The sequence below is a fragment of the Balaenoptera ricei genome, chromosome 18 (genome assembly GCF_028023285.1).
Source record: "Balaenoptera ricei isolate mBalRic1 chromosome 18, mBalRic1.hap2, whole genome shotgun sequence".
In the NCBI taxonomy this organism is placed as follows: Eukaryota; Metazoa; Chordata; class Mammalia; order Artiodactyla; family Balaenopteridae; genus Balaenoptera; species Balaenoptera ricei.
Genome location: NC_082656.1, coordinates 1727412 through 1742751, shown reverse-complemented (window position 1 = coordinate 1742751; position 15340 = coordinate 1727412). Strand labels below are relative to the sequence as shown.

The window sequence follows — 15340 nt, the reverse complement described above, 5'->3', positions numbered from 1 at the left end:
GTCAGGACACGGTGCTATGTGAACGTAGGGGTTATTCACACAGGTAAACTTATTTTTATAGATCACAGGGTTGATGCCTTTCACTGGAGCTAAATATGCCCCCCCCCCGAGAGTGCTGTCCCGCGTGGGAGAGTACTTAACTCCTGAGTACTTGACCCATCCTGGCTCAGTCCCAGGCTAAGAATCCGATGTCTGATTGTCAGGAGATAGATCCATCTTTAAGAATCATGTTATCACGTCTTAACCCTCCGTCACTGTGGTCTTCATGCCACCGAGCTTGCTTTTCAAGTATTTATTTTAGGGGCTGGAAAAGTCCACGCTGCCTCTGGTGCTGGTTTCGTCTCATCGACTTCAGATAGCACGGTCAAGTGCGTACCCCATGGTGACTCCCCTGGGAATGTAACAGAACTGAACCGGCCAGAACTTCTTCAAGATGAAGGTACTTTCTAAATACAATCTCTCTGGAATCTAAAGCACATTTCAGCCTCAGCCTGGACTGAAGAGAAAGACCTTTTTAAAAAGAGTGAGGGGAAGTTGGGCTGTTCTTTTCTCATTTGGTTAAGGAATAAGACAGCAGATGGCACATAGTGGGTGGCTGTTCAAGTGTAACGTGGATGTGTCCAACCCCACACGGCTTATCACCTTCTCTACGTGGAACCAGCTGTTAGAATGGATCGGTGACTTCTTCTGCAGCTGAAGTTATAGGAGGAAAAGAGCTCAGCATCCCGGCATTCCCCAAAGTAATATTTATCAATTAACCTTTGCTCTCAGCACCGCTTCATCAAGAAGCATTTTGTGGCAATTAACAACCCTGGCTGGCTGAGCACTTACACGGTGCCAGGCTCTGTGCTTCACACACACGACTTTATTTACACCTCAGACCATCCCTATGAAATAAGAAAGTACGGTCTCTATTACGCTGAGGAGGAAACCGAAGACGGGACCACTTGTGACGTGCTGAAGCCACGCAGTGGCTAAGCTTGAATCCCAACTGCAGAGCCCGGCTCCCGGCCCCCGACTGCCTCACAGGCTCAGCACGGCTTGCTCCGCATCTGTGGAAAGGTGGCATCCCGAGCTGGCCGGCTACTAAGCTCTTCTCCACCCACGGCTGACCTTAGCATGCTCCTGCCACGTGGATCTTTCTTTTCACGAATGGACTGGCTTTTCCAGGCATTCGTTGGGTAAAAGAGCTTTAGAAAGTGACTCTCCCACTGCACCCCGGGGCATGTGGTTAAAATGCAGGTTCTGATCCAGCCCGGCTGGGCGGGCCTGAAGCTCCGGATTTCCGAGAAGCCCCCAGGAGGCGCCCAGGGAATGAGCTGTGACTGCGGGTGGGGCCCTGAGCACCAGAACGAGACAGGGCGTGGAGCAAGACACAGAAGACGTGTTGCAGCACTTCAGGAGCGCTCTCAGACGGCACCCAGCCTGCAGCCCGCCCCCAGCGGCACCCCCGCCCTTCCCAGCCCCCAGCCGCCTGGGCCCCCAGCAGAGGCAGCAGCAGTCCCAGGAGGCACACGGACATGCCGCGGCCCTCTGCTCTCAGAGGGCTTTGGGGCCAAATCTGAATGAGCGTCTCGGACCGTGGATTTGCAACTTCCACGACTTGTACAGAAGTAGTACATTAAATAAATTCCGACTCCACCATTCGAGGACTAGACGGCCAAAGACAGAGTAAGGGAATATTTCACGACATTAAGAGATATTCACAGTAAGTGGAAGGAGATGACCATGATATAATTATATTGTGAAGAAATACTAGAAGTTTCCGCACCAAAATTTCAATGGCAGTTATCTAGGGCTACGATGTTAAGATGGTTTTATTTCTTTTGCTTACCTATATGTTGTAAATCTTGGGCCTTCCCCGGTGGCACCGTGGTTAAGAACCCGCCTGCCAATGCAGGGGACACGGGTTCAATCCCCGGCCCAGGAAGATCCCACATGCCGCGGAATAACTAAGCCCGTGTGCCACAACTACTGAGCCTGAGCTCTAGAGCCTGTGAGCCACAACTACTGAGCCCACGTGCCACAACTACTGAAGCCCACGTGCCTAGAGCCCGTGCTCCACACAAGAAAAGCCACCGCAATGAGAAGCCCATGCACCACAATGAAGAGTAGCCCCCGCTCGCCACAACTAGAGAAAGCCCACATGCAGCAACGAAGACCCAACGCAGCCAAAAAGAAAATAAATAAATATATGTTGTAAATCTTTTACAATTAATACGTCTTAATTTGGAATAAGAAGAAAAATAATTTTTTGCTACTTATTTTTAAAGATTACTCTGAATCCATAATGATTCTCAGCAGCACTGAGATGGGATGACCAGAGGTCGGGGGACTCCCAGCACAGGCGACAGGAAGCAAACTGAGGCACCTGTGAAATATTCTTGCCAAAAATGATGAGCCTGAACGGAATCAATCCTCTAGAGCCGACCTCCACTTGCAGGAAACATGGCAGGTAGAGGGCAAGTTCAAAGACTGAACAAGGAGGCCAGTGGACAAAGCCAGAATAGGGGACATTCTGCAGGGCAGCTGGCCCAGTTTCTACAAGAATTCATGAAGGGGTGTGAAAAGACTCAAGAAAGACATTATAAATGAGTGCAACGTCTGACAGGTTAGGGGTGCTATGGACTGAAGGCCTGCATCCCCCCCCATCCCTGTCCATATGTTGAAGCCCTAATCCCCAGTGTGATGGTACCTGGAGGAGGGGTCTTTGGGAGGCAGTTGGGTTTAGATGAGACGGTGAAGGTGGAGCCCCACGACGGGATTAGTGCCCTTACAAGAAGAGACAGAGACCAGAGCCCTCTCTCTGCCACGGGAGGACACGGCAAGAAGGCGGCTGTCTGCAAGCCTGGGGGAGGGTCTCACCAGACCATTCCCCCCCCCTCCCCCGAATCGGTCAGCACCTTGATCTTGGACTTGCCAGCCTCCAGAACTGTGAGAAGTGACTGTTTGTTGTTTAAGCCAGCCCGTCTCTGGTGTTTTGTTATAGCAGGCCGAGCTAAGACATGCAGCCCCAGTGGAACAACCAAGTGTAAGGAGACGTTTTTGAGCTGATCAGGGTAATTTAGTTATGCAGGTAATGCTAATTTTCAGGTGTGCAAATGGCCTGGTGTTATAGAAGAAATGTCCATACTTCTTAGAGATGCAGTCCGGAGTATGCGGGAGTAAAATGAAATGAGGTTCCAGATATTCTTTTAATTTTATAAATGGAGAGTGTAAGCAAAGCAGCAAAGTATCATAACTGTCAAATCTGGGTGACGGACATGCCAGTGCTCACTATACTCTCTATTCCCCCTGCTTTTGTGGGTTTGACATTTTTCACAATGAAATATTTTCATGTGGTCAGGGATTCTAGTCTTTCTACACTCAAGCAAAGTCCTAAGGTAATCTAGGACACAGATCCACCTGAGACCTGAGACACACGGGTACCTTTAAGGTGGAAAAAGAGGCATTGTACAAAGTGAACTTCAAATATTTCACATAAACTCACTTGAGTAATGGAGACAGCTGTAGGAAATCTGGATTTCGGGAGCTTTGAAGAGGGAACTTTGCTGTAATGAAGCTGCCGAGATACTGGTCAAGGCTGGATTCTGAACTCAGAAGCAATTCGCCCAGAAACACACAGAAAATGAGGAGAATAAGAGCTGATATACGTACCGTGCTTTACGGCTCATGTGTATTTTCAGGTACGTCGTATCATTTCATCTTCCCTTTTCATTTAATCCCCTTTACTTCACCTCTTAAGGTGTAAGATTACTTTCCACCTTTTATAGACATTTCTGCAAATAGAGTCCCTTGGAGCAGGGAATGTGAGAGAGAGGTGGCCTCGGCTTTGTCTGCTTGGCACTGGCAGCCAGGTGTGCCCTCTGTGCCTCTGAAATGTAAACCTGACACATCATTTCCCAAATTAAAGTCCCTCAACTCACAAGGTGGAAGCAACCCAAGTGTTCACAGACAGATGAACGGATAAACTAAGTGTGTTCCATGCGTTCAGTGGAATATTTTTCAGCCTTAAAAAGGAAGGAAACTCTGGCATGCACTACAACACGCATGAACCTTGAGACATCATGTTACGCGAAATAAGCCAGACACAGAACGACACATACTATGTGATTCCACTCACGTGAGGTCCCTAGAGCAGCCAAGTTCATAGAATGGGGGTGCCAGGGGCTGGTGGGAGGGGCAAACGGGAAATTATTGTTCAGTGGGGTCGGAGTTTCCGTTTGGGAAGAGGGTGAAATTGTGGAGATGAACGGTGGCGATGGGAGCACAGTATGGATGCACTTCCTGCCACTGGATGCTGCACTCAGGTGGTTAAAACGGTTAAACGTTGTGTTCTGGATATTTTACCTCAATGTTTAAACTCCTTCCATAACTGTCACCTAGAGAGGAACAGTAAGTTCCTTAGAGCCTGAGGTCGCACCCCAGCCCTGCCCCCTCCCGTAAGCTCCGTTCCGAGGTCCCGCTGCAGGCGTGCGGCGTGCTGGCCGCGCAGGGGCCCTCCCCCCCCGGGCTGTGTGTCCCCTCCTCCTGAGCCTGGGCCCCGGGGCCCCGGGGCCACGCCGCTGCCCGGATCCACGCTGCGCAAGTCGCCGGCTCGCAGGCCTCAGCTTCGTCCCCTAGAAAGCGCGGCGATAAACTCGCCGCTAGTGTGGCGATGACGTGAACGAGCACGTGCGCCCTTAGAATTGGGCCTGGCACAGCGTAAACGCTTAACAAACTGTCACTTGTCGCCCTGAGAAGGTCCTCTGACGGGCTCGCGCCCCCTGGTCTCAGGAAGAGCGGGGCGCCTCCTCCTCTGCTCCCCACGCCGTGCCATTCACACACTTGGGGTTTTTTAAGAAAGAAAGAGTGTTCCTGTTTGCGTAGACGTGTGTCTGCCGCCGCACCGCGCGCCAAAGGTGAGACACCGCCTCCCGCCTCCGCCCAGGGGCGGCCCCGGCCCACCGCGCGCCCCCGGCTGCAGGGAGGCTCCGTGGAGGCCGGGAGGCCCTGGGCCTCGGCACGGGCGCCTCGGGAGAGGACAGAAGGGCCGGCCTGGCCAGGCGCGGCCCCATCGCACGCACTCACAGCCCGAAGGACGCGGACGCCAGCCGCGACGGCTGCCACGAGGCAGTGAGGACTCACCGGGCTGCGCGGGCGGCGGCAGGGCGGGGCCTGTCCCCCCGGCCCCCGGCCCGGGTCTCGCCTCCCGGACGGCGCCGTGCCACCAGAGCCGCGGGGCAGGGGCGGGCTGGGCTCCGCGTCCCCAGCGAGAGGGCTGTCACTGACCCGCCGCCCTTGTCACGCGGCCTCCGCCTCCGCCTGCCGACGCCTCCAGCTCTGCCTTCACCGCGCAGGTAGGGCCCCGGCTTCCACCCACCCCTCTCCGCCCCGCACCCTCTTCACAGGATATGTTAAGCCCCGGGAAGAATGCCTTAGTAAACATCGCTTTCTGTCTAAACATGTTAATAATTGTCGAATTTGGTTTGAGGGAATGTTTTATTATAATGGCTGTTAACAGGAAGGTCTCCAGCTGTCAAATCACCTCGCACGCTTCACAGAGAAAAATCTAGGTGTCCCAAGGGTGGTCCAGGACCTCTGCGTGGATGAACAGTCAGGTAGACGGGGCAGGGCGGGGGAGAGAGGGAGAGAGCGTTCGTGACGGAACAAAGAGGGGACCTCAGGCTCACGACAGAGTGGTACCGACTTGTTCCCAGGCTCTGTGCTTACAAACCCCCGGGGGACCCGGCCAAAGCCAGAATCAGCCGCCCGGGGTGGGGACGGGGAGGGGCGGCGGCCCGGAAACCCTCCCAGGCCGCGGGCTGCAGGACCACCGCGCTGGAACCGCGAGCCTCTGCAACGGGCAGACCTTCCCAGACGCACGAATAAGCAGTGATTCTTCCATCCTTTTAGAAAAATAATGATCACCTTCAACCAATGTTTCTTTGGTTTTGAAGAACTTTGGGGGGAAATATTTTAGACATCTACTTCCTCAGCGATAGCCCTACCGAGGCCTCTGAAGTAGGGCCTGAGACTTGAATCTTGAGGGAGCCACTTAATGAGAGAAAAATACTGATTTGGGAACAAGTGCAAGAGGGCTGCCGAAGGAGAGAAGTGAGATTTCGTGTTAAAACCCAATTAACCAACACGTTCCCTCTACCCACTTCGAGAGCTTCGCCCAACGACCCCGATCCAGATGAAAGGCGGCTCTCGTCTTCTAAACTAGATGAACACCTTAAAAGCTGTAAGTTAAACACCTTCTTATGTTTCACAGCCTTTGGGAAAGACTTCTTATTCAAAGATTCCTGTCGTAAACACTTTTGTTAAATAAATAGCATTCTTAATTCAACTTCATGTAAATCTGAGTTGTCCTGAGTTGAGTTGGATGATTTTGAATGAAAAAATCACTCTCATTTTTCCTGTCAAATATTCAAGACCTTTTGACTCTCTCAAACCTAAGATTCCACAAAATCCAGACACACGTTCCCCCAAGAATTTGGCTGATGTCCCAGGAACCCTGAAGCCTTCCACAGCCTGGCCCTCATTTCAGCCCACCCCCACTAAAACATTAAACACGTGAAAGCAAATGGTGCAGACAGAGCACTTCTTCCGTGAGAATGAAGTCATGGCAGTGCCTCAGCCCGAACACGGCTGGCGCGGGCCAGGAGGGTCTCTGCACACAGCTATCCGTGGGCACGCAGCGGGGGGCCCGGGCAGCACGACGGCTGCGCCCAGGGCCCTGTCGTGGACTGGGTCACCGCTGGCCACCCTCTGGCCCAAGTCACAGGTCGATTCCTCCCCTCTGGCTCCAATTCCTGCTGCACCATTTGGCCTGCAGGACCCCCAGGCCAGCGAGTGTTCCAGCAGCCTCCCCAGAGGCAGAGGGACGAGCCTGGGCCCCCCGCCCCGCCCCGCCCAGGGCTTTCACCAGCTACTTAGCCCTGGAGCCACTTGCCTTTTGTTCCCGGCAGTCCCAGCAGGAACCTGATGCCAGGCTGCTAGCCCACCAGGTAGAGCGCACATTCCAGAACCTGGGCTGCCTGCCAACCACCCACCAGAGGTCCCCACCCCCGAAACCCAAGCCCGGAGCCTGAGCCCAGGAGCCCAGGCGGATCCCGCGCTGGCACCGTGGGCCCGGGAGGCCTCCCCCCTCACGACCTGCCGCAGAGCCGAGGCCCAGAGGCCAGAGACTGGGCACGGCCGGGCTCCACTGCCCTCACCTTCGGGCTGACTTCAGTGACTTCCCACGTCTTAGCCCTGAAAACAAAACGAAGCACTGCTGGGACACTGCTGTCAGTGGTTTGGTTATGTGGCCAGACAGTCAAAGGTTGCCCTGGGGTTTGCTGAGTTTGGGGCTTTCTTCTCTCATTGATGACTGTTCCCGGTACCCGACCCCCGACGCCGGGGAGCGCTGAGCCCGCATCCTGTCTGTCTTGGGGAGCAAGTTGAGGCTACTTCTAAACCTCACCTAGTCTGCTCTCAGTACAGGATACCCAAGCAGAGACCTTCATCACCACTGGGGACACCAGGACCCCCGAGATGTCAGAAGAACTGTAAAATGAGGACAAGAAGGTCTCCTGAGGGTTCCAACACTCATCTTTGCCTACGTCTCACAGCGCTGGTTTCCTCTCTCTCTCCATCTCTCTCTCCCTCCCTTTCTCTCTCTCTCTGCTCTCCCTGAATTTCAGTGACCCCAGATCTAATATAGGAAGAAAACCATCTGGGACCCCATCACCCTTGGGGGTCTTTTCTATCTCCTCTGAACCCCCTGCCGGGCCCCGTCTCCTTGGAGGCGGCACCTGACACCAGTGAGGGTCCCCCTCGGCCCCGGCCCCTCCCTCCCTCTCCCCCCACCCGTCTCTGCTCCTCCCTCTCCCCCCTCCCCCAGGGCCCCAACGCGCCCTGCGCACAGACGCTGCAGGTCTTCCCCCGAAGCCTGACCGCCCTCCCAAAGCACCTGTGACACCCTGGGAGCCGCGTCCACCTGGGCCCAAAGCAGCGTGTCTGAGGCTGGGTTCACCCTCCCACAAAACCAGCTCCTTCTCCGACCCCCCTGCACCACCATCTCCCCAGGCAGCCGGGCTTGGAATCCACCCTGGTCACCCCATCTCCCTCTGCTCCCGCACCCACCGTCCCCGAGCCCCCCTCTGTCCCATCTCCCCTCCCTTCCATCCCCTGCCCAGTCCAAGCAGACTCTTCGACTACGTGCATGGACCACTGGACGGAGCCCCTAGCTGACTCCTGTCCTTTGGAATCCAAAAGCTCTAGAGCAGAATCGCGCCTTCGGAAGCACCTCCTGTCTCCCTGGGCTCACGGGGGAGGGAGGAGGGAGGGGGCGGAGGCCTGAGGCGGCCTCAGCAGGGCGGGCGTCGCAGGATCTGGCTCGTGCACTGCCTGCAACAAGACTGCAGCCGAGACACTCCCGTGCGGCATCGGCATGACACCAGCCCATCCCCTGAACACGGCATCCCTTCCTGCCCCTGCTGGCCTCCTTTTACCCCTTTCCCTGGGCTCATTCGTCCCGACAGCCGGCGAGGCCCCCCTCAGGAGCCGCTCCTCCAGGAAGCCCACTCCGGCCCTCCTGCTCCTGAACAAACACTTTCTCGACCTCTCTCGGGACGCAGCACATCTCCCCTCAGTCCAGGCCTCGGTCCTGCTTGAAACCGTAGACCACCTGCTCACTTTTTATCCTTTCCAGAACCTTTCGTACTGAATAAGAAATAGTTACGCCGAATGGCATCATATGGCTCCAAAGAAGCTGGCGGTGGTCCCCAGCCATGGTCCCCTCCAACTCCCACCCCCGCCAGGAAGTGATCAGGAGAGGAGAGGAGGAGAGAGGTGAAACCACCGTACAATGAACACCAGCAGCTATCTTCACAGCAGGAACGACGGGAAGCTAAGCCCGCCAAACGGCCTGCATCGGGTGAGCCCTGCCCTGCTCCCGGGACGTGGCTGGCCAGGCTCCGCTGCCCCCCTGCTCCTACGGAACGGAAGCCAGTCCTGTCCCTGTTCAGGCTGCAAAACCGCAGGCCCACCCTCTGCCCCCTCCTCGTCCGTCCAACAGAAACTCTCCCTACGTTTCCATCAGAAAGGAGTCCATTCACTCTGAGTTGATATTTTGTATTTTGTTGCCCAAAGCACCATCACGGAACAAACAGGGGGAAACGGTTCCATGAGAAAACAGAGAGGCGACCTTCGAACTCCCGCCAGGCTCTCGAGGCCAAAGGCAGGCGGTGCTGGAGTGGAGGGGGACAGGCCCCATGTGGTGGCAGAACACAGCACAGCGACACAGGTGTTCACCTCTCGAGGCCCTGTCACCACGTGTGTGCTGTTGACTGTCACAGGCCTGAGCCTGGTCACGTGGGTCATTTCTCCAAGAAGCCAGCATGGGGGGCGGGCAAGATGTGGCGGCTTCAGGGGATGCCTGGGGGGAGGGGAAGCGTCTCTCCCACCCACCTCTGCTGATGCACAGAAAGGCAGTCAACAGCCGCAAGAAGAGCTGCGTTTCCACGAAAACAGGCTTCCAGCCTCCCGAGCTATTTCTATGGAAATATAATGTACCACTGGGTATAAATAGAACTCACGGCCGCCAGGAATTTTCTTTTCTTTTCTTTGTCCCTCTACAGAAGCTAAAGATATTCACACCATACGAAGAAAAACTAGTGGAGAATAATTTAAGACACCTCTGAAACGCCTGCTTGGGCTATTTTTACTTTTTCTCATTCCATTGAGACAAAAGGTTCTAAAAATGGACTTGAAGAAGCCAAGTTCTGATACAGCCATTGGGTGAGCTCCTTGAGAGCAGGCGCCCCACGCTGCATTCCCCTGTGTCCCCGCAGGTGACCGAACAGGGCAGGGGGTAGGGACGCGTGTGGGTGGAGGAGCCTTACAGAAAGGAGGAGAGGAGGCGTCCCTTCCAGAGTTTCAGGGCGGCAAACAAGTTCCACGAAGGAACCTTCCTTTCTGTAAACCAGCAGGGTGAACAGGACCTCACAGCGGAACGAGCCGAGGAGCAAGGGCCATCCCGGGAGGCAGCAGCCCGCACAGAAGCGAAGACCTTCGGGGCCTGGGACAGGGTGGGGCCCGGGGCTGGGGCTGGAAGTGGCACGGGCCCAAGCCTGGACGCGGGGCCCTGAGGACTCGGGGACTCAGTCACGGGGCAGCAGGGGCCAAGGAAGCCCTTCTGAGGAGAGCAAGCCCATGGTCAAAGCTAAGCCACGTAGAGGACAGACAGGCCACAGGGAGGGCGCTGCGGGCCCGGGGGAGCAGAGAAGGCAGGGCGACGGCGGCACGGGAAGAGCTTACGCACGGGACTCGGCGGCGGATGAGACGTGAGCAGAGCAGCAGGGGAAGGAGCGAGGCGCCAGACTGCGGGAGGGGCCGCCCCCCCCCCAGCAGCCGTGGCTCCCACCTCAGCTGCTCGGCCCCGGGGCCTCTGGAGGCTTGTTACAGGGCGCAGTGGAGCTAGAGCCGAGGTGGCTGGGAGCCCAGCACGGAGGGGTCGGGGGGCCAGGGAGCCACGGAGGACACAGGCAGGGGCAGGGCAGAGAGGAGGGAACCGGGCTGGAGGGGTGCCGTGGGCCCTGCCCACCTTGGACAGGACCGGCTGCCCCAAACCTACCTCCTGCAGTCGGAGCCCCCCGGAGCCCAGGCCCGGCCAGCCCGTGTAAGGACACTTGGAAGGGCTTCTCCCTAGTCCTTGGCCCCCTGCAGCGGAAGAAGCCCGCTGACCACTCACAACGCCAGAGGGAAGAGCGCTCGCTGTGCCCCCTAGTTCCCCGGTCTCAGCCAGCCCGTCTCTGTCCGGAGCATGAACATAAAACAAGGGAAAGGTCACTCAGATACACGAAGCCAGTGATCTATGTGAAGCCCCAAGGCCCTCCCCGCATTCAGTTAACCTTGTTACAAGCCTTACGCTTGCCCTGTAAAGCTAGAGCTCCTGGTATTTCTAGGCAATGCCAAATATTCCCCCAGCAATTATCACATTGACAGGGAAACGTTTCCTGTACGAGGGCCTTCTGAAACGTGCACACTGGACCGTGACTTCTTAAATGCATTTCAGCCCACCTCCACAGGCTGACTGCCGTCTCTACCAGCCCTCCCCGCCGGGAGCCGGGCGACCCGCCGGTGAAGACGGCTCTTGGCCACGTGCAGGCGGAGGTGGCCATCACCGAGGAGCCGTGACCCGGGACCCCGACAGCCGGGGTGGACGTCGCACGAGCCCTCCGAGAGCCCAGGGGCCCAGGAGGCTCAACAGAGGCCACCCCTGGGCCACCTCCCTCCTCTCTCCTGGTCCTGATTCTGCCTCCCAGTCACTGTACTGACTTGGCCTGACTTGGCCTCCAGGCGAATCCCCACCTCTGGCTCCTCCTCGGGCAGCTCGGTTCAGCATCCGACGGTTCCTCCAGTTTCTGCTCTGTTTCGGCATCTCTCCCCGGGGCGTCCCTGACCCGCTAACCCAGTCCAGGGCCCCTCTCCCGATGCCCGGGAAACATTTCCTCAATATGACCAGCAGAGTGTTCTCTCGTGGGAAAAAACCCAAAGGAGAGAGAATCTAGAAATGGGGAAGGAGAAGCACCTTTCCCTCCTTCCTGGGGAAAACTGAGTTCTCTCAGGCAGCGACGGAGGTGCGTCTTGTGGTCACAGACACCCGCGCCAGGGCTGCCCGGGCGCCCGACTTCCCGAGGACGAGGCAGAGGCGTCAGGGGATCCAGCAGGAATGCGGGAGGCCCTGTCCGCCCCTGCGCTCAGCACCTCGTGAGGAACAGCAGGACGCGTCAGCAGACAGACGATCCCAGGCTCCACTACAGGGACACGGAACACCGAGCACGCCCAACAAGCCCTGGTCCTGGAGGAGCCAAACAGCCTCACGGGCGAGCCGCACGAACCGGAGCGCTGATGGCGGTGACAGGTGGCTTCTGTTCCAGGTCAAGCACCAGAGCAGCCGTGAGGAGACAAAATAAACTCACACTCATTTTCCTAAAATGAAGCTCATTGTCACAGCCATGGTATGAGATGGATATGCTTATTAAAGAGAGTGTGTGTCTCTAGCTGCTTTTTTGGGCCAAAGGGAAGAAAAGTAATAAGTGATTTTGTTAATCATTATGACCACTGTCATGCCCTTTACAAAATATAAAAGCATCAACAAATTAAAACAATTCTCACTCTGAGTCATAATAAAAATTCATTAATTCAGACTCTACAGGTACATTTTAAGAAACATTTTAAGAAAACCAACGTTATCCTTTTACTAGGAGAGTAAACGAGACTGGGGAGAACGCTAGGACACCTAAGAGGGGAAATGCAGAACGTTCTTCAGAACTGCCTTGACAGGTAAGTGCTGGGTTGTTTATTAACACCAGTGAGCTGATCACCCGTCTCTCAGGCATTCGACAAACCACTCACCCCGAGTCTTCCACGCGCAGCCCGATTCAAGGCACTGGGAGTCCCGTGGCAGAGCGGACAGACACGCTGCCTGGCCCGGCACCTGAAGCGTGATGGCATATTTGACGACAAAAACAAGATCCTGCAAGTCAAGTTTATGAGAAATAAATCAAGTATGCGGAAGTACTCTTGAAAACTGAAGTGTTATCCAAATGTTAGCCAACTTTTTTTTTTTTTTTTTTTTGGCTGCATTGGGTCTTCGTTGATGCGCACGGGCTTTCTCTAGTTGCGGCGAGCGGTAGCTGCTCTTCATTGCGGTGCGCAGGCTTCTCATTGCGGTGGCTTCTCTTGTTATGGAGCAAAGGCTCTAGGCACGCAGGCTTCAGTAGCTGTGGCACGAAGGATCTAGAGCGTAGGCTCAGTAGTTGTGGCACGCGGGCTCTGTAGTTGTGGATCACAGGCTCTAGAGCACACGCTCAGTAGTTGCGGCACACGGGCTTAGTTGCTCCTCAGCATGTGGGATCTTCCCGGGCCAGGGCTCGAACCCATGTCCCCTGCATTGGCAGGTGGATTCTTAACCACTGCACCACCAGGGAAGTCCCTGTTAGCCAACTTTATCCACATAATCCCAGTTATCTATGTTCTTAAACCAGCAAAAATTTAATCTGTTTTCAAATATTCCAGCATGCAGACTTTCCCCTTAATTTGGAAAGAGCTTTCCCTCCATTTAATTTTGTTTAACTCTGATATGACTGTGTATCTAGAAGAGATCTGAGGTTCTGGGATCAAATTATACCACTTTAGAGGTAAGGAAGCCAAGGTCCAGGAAAATTACATGACCCGCCCAAGGCCAAATAGCAAGTTGGTAGCCAAACCAGAACAAACGCCCAAGTCTCCTGATGAGGCAAAAAATCTTTTTTCCACAAACTGCTTGGTTTGTCCTCTATTGGAAAATCACACTGAGTGAAGATACTTACGATACAGATTGCCAAGAAAGGCTTAGTATGCATTATATATAAATATCTCCCACGAGCAAATAAGAAAAAGTCAAGAGGGAAAATAAAAATAGGCAAAGATATCAACAGACAACGCCCAGAAGAGGGAATCTAAATTGTCGGGAAAATATATATATCACATCACTAGTAATCAGGAAAATGAAAAATGAAGCAAAACGTAATTCCACATGAGCAAACATCTGAAGTCTGGAAACACCCCGTGAGGGCTGGAGCATGGGGCAGGGAGACCCCCGCCCCTGAGTGTCAGAGGACAGGAGCATCCACCGGCACGGCCACACGGAGCAGCGGCCCGGCAACACCTCGTGAAGTCAGACCACCACCAGCTCCGCGCTGGGGACGCACCCCGGAGAAGTTCCAGGCATGCTGCACGAGGAGATGTGGACAGGAATGGGTTTTTGCAGCATTTTAATAGGGAAAATATTGGAAACAACTTAAATATACCTTGATACAGTGGAAAATCAATTGGGAATGGATAAATAAATTCTAACTTATTCATACAATAGCAAGATGGAGAACATTTAAAATGAATTAACTCGCTATATTTAAAATGGATAACTATAACAAGGACCTACTGTATAGCACAGGGAACTCTGCTCAATATTCTGTAACAATCTAATTGGGAAAAGAATTTGAAAAAGAATAGATACATGTATACATATAACTGAATCAATTTGTTGTACACCAGAAACTAACACAATATTGTGACTCAACTATACTCCAACATAAAATAAAAAGTTTAAAAAAAAATAAAGTTTACCCAAAATAACAAAAAATAAACAAATAAACATAAACAGAAAATGAATTAACTAGTTCTACACATACCTACAGGACTAGGTCTCAGATGTATAATTATGAGAGGCAAAATAGTGCTAAATATAAGCTGTACAGTAGGATACTGTTTGCATGATTTTTAAATACCCCCAAAATACCATATATTATTTTAATTTTATACATACTTACATAGCAGAGATGAAAAGAGGATTTGCTTTGCAGGGAAGGTACTAAAACGCAGATGTAAATAGTACATGCCTGCTTCAGGATAATGATTTCCTCTGGAGGAAGGGTGAGAAATTATAGCCAGAGGCTGGGCCAGTACTGTGGTGGGCATTCAACTGTACCTCTATTTTTATTTCCTTTTAAAAAGATAGGGCAAAATGTTATGTTTTTGCCTGTACTTCTCTGTTTGCTTTATTTAAATATTTTATAACCAAATTCAATTGAGAAAAGAAATTCTTTCTAATAAGAAATTCTTATTTGATTAATACAACTTGTCCTATATATATATTAAAAACCCAATGTGCCGAGCCGAATGTGAATCTAAACAACATGTGAGTGACTGTGGGGAAATATGTCCTCATATGAGTCTTTGCCTATTTCCTGCTGGGGTCCACAAAAGGATTAAATTGAAAGAGAAATCTTTAAGCACTCTTCCTGATTAACGTGAAGGACTCTTGGACTGCTCGGCCTCAGTGATTTTCTTTTCAGAAGATAATGTTCCTAGACTCTTATTAGCTGTCCCAAACTGCTCTGTTATTCTTGTTTCATAGATAGATAATAATGATAGACCAATAAATGATAGAGATCAATAATAATAAATAAATGATAGATATAGATCAATAATAGATGATAGATAACAGATAGACAAATGACAGATAATAGATAGATAGATGATAGACAATAGATATAGATGATAGACAGACAGATAGATAGATAGAATGACTCATCCAGCCCATGAGGGAGTAGCTTTCTCTCCTAACGATTTATAAGATATTGGAGTTGGGGGGAAGGCTTGGGATATGAAAGGCCCTGGAGAGAAAAGGCTGGACCTTAACTCCCCTCTTCTTGAATGTGGGCTGGACTTAGTGACCTGATTCCAAAGAACAGAGTGCAGAAAGGGGAAGACAGTCACACTTCCAGTGAAGAAGCCTGGCAGACACACCTTACGCACGTGCGCGTGT

The 15340-nt window shown here is 53.1% G+C and overlaps 1 protein-coding gene and 1 long non-coding RNA gene across 4 annotated transcripts in view; both read right to left on the bottom strand.

Moving 5' to 3' along the window:
- Positions 1 to 13858, bottom strand: part of LOC132352557 (uncharacterized) — a 257021-nt gene extending 243163 nt beyond the window's left edge. For all 3 annotated transcript variants that reach the window (XR_009498778.1, XR_009498776.1, XR_009498777.1), the window contains exon 1: positions 12388 to 13858. This is a non-coding gene — a long non-coding RNA (uncharacterized LOC132352557). The remainder of the gene's footprint in view (positions 1 to 12387) is intronic.
- On the bottom strand, positions 9083 to 11150 carry LOC132352585 (uncharacterized). The gene is made up of 4 exons (XM_059903155.1): positions 11050 to 11150; positions 10604 to 10781; positions 9873 to 10165; positions 9083 to 9524 (listed from the first exon to the last, which is right to left on the bottom strand). The coding sequence occupies exons 1-4, from the start codon at positions 11148 to 11150 to the stop codon at positions 9083 to 9085; spliced, it is 1014 nt and encodes a 337-aa protein (XP_059759138.1).
- Positions 13859 to 15340: the final 1482 nt, after the last annotated feature.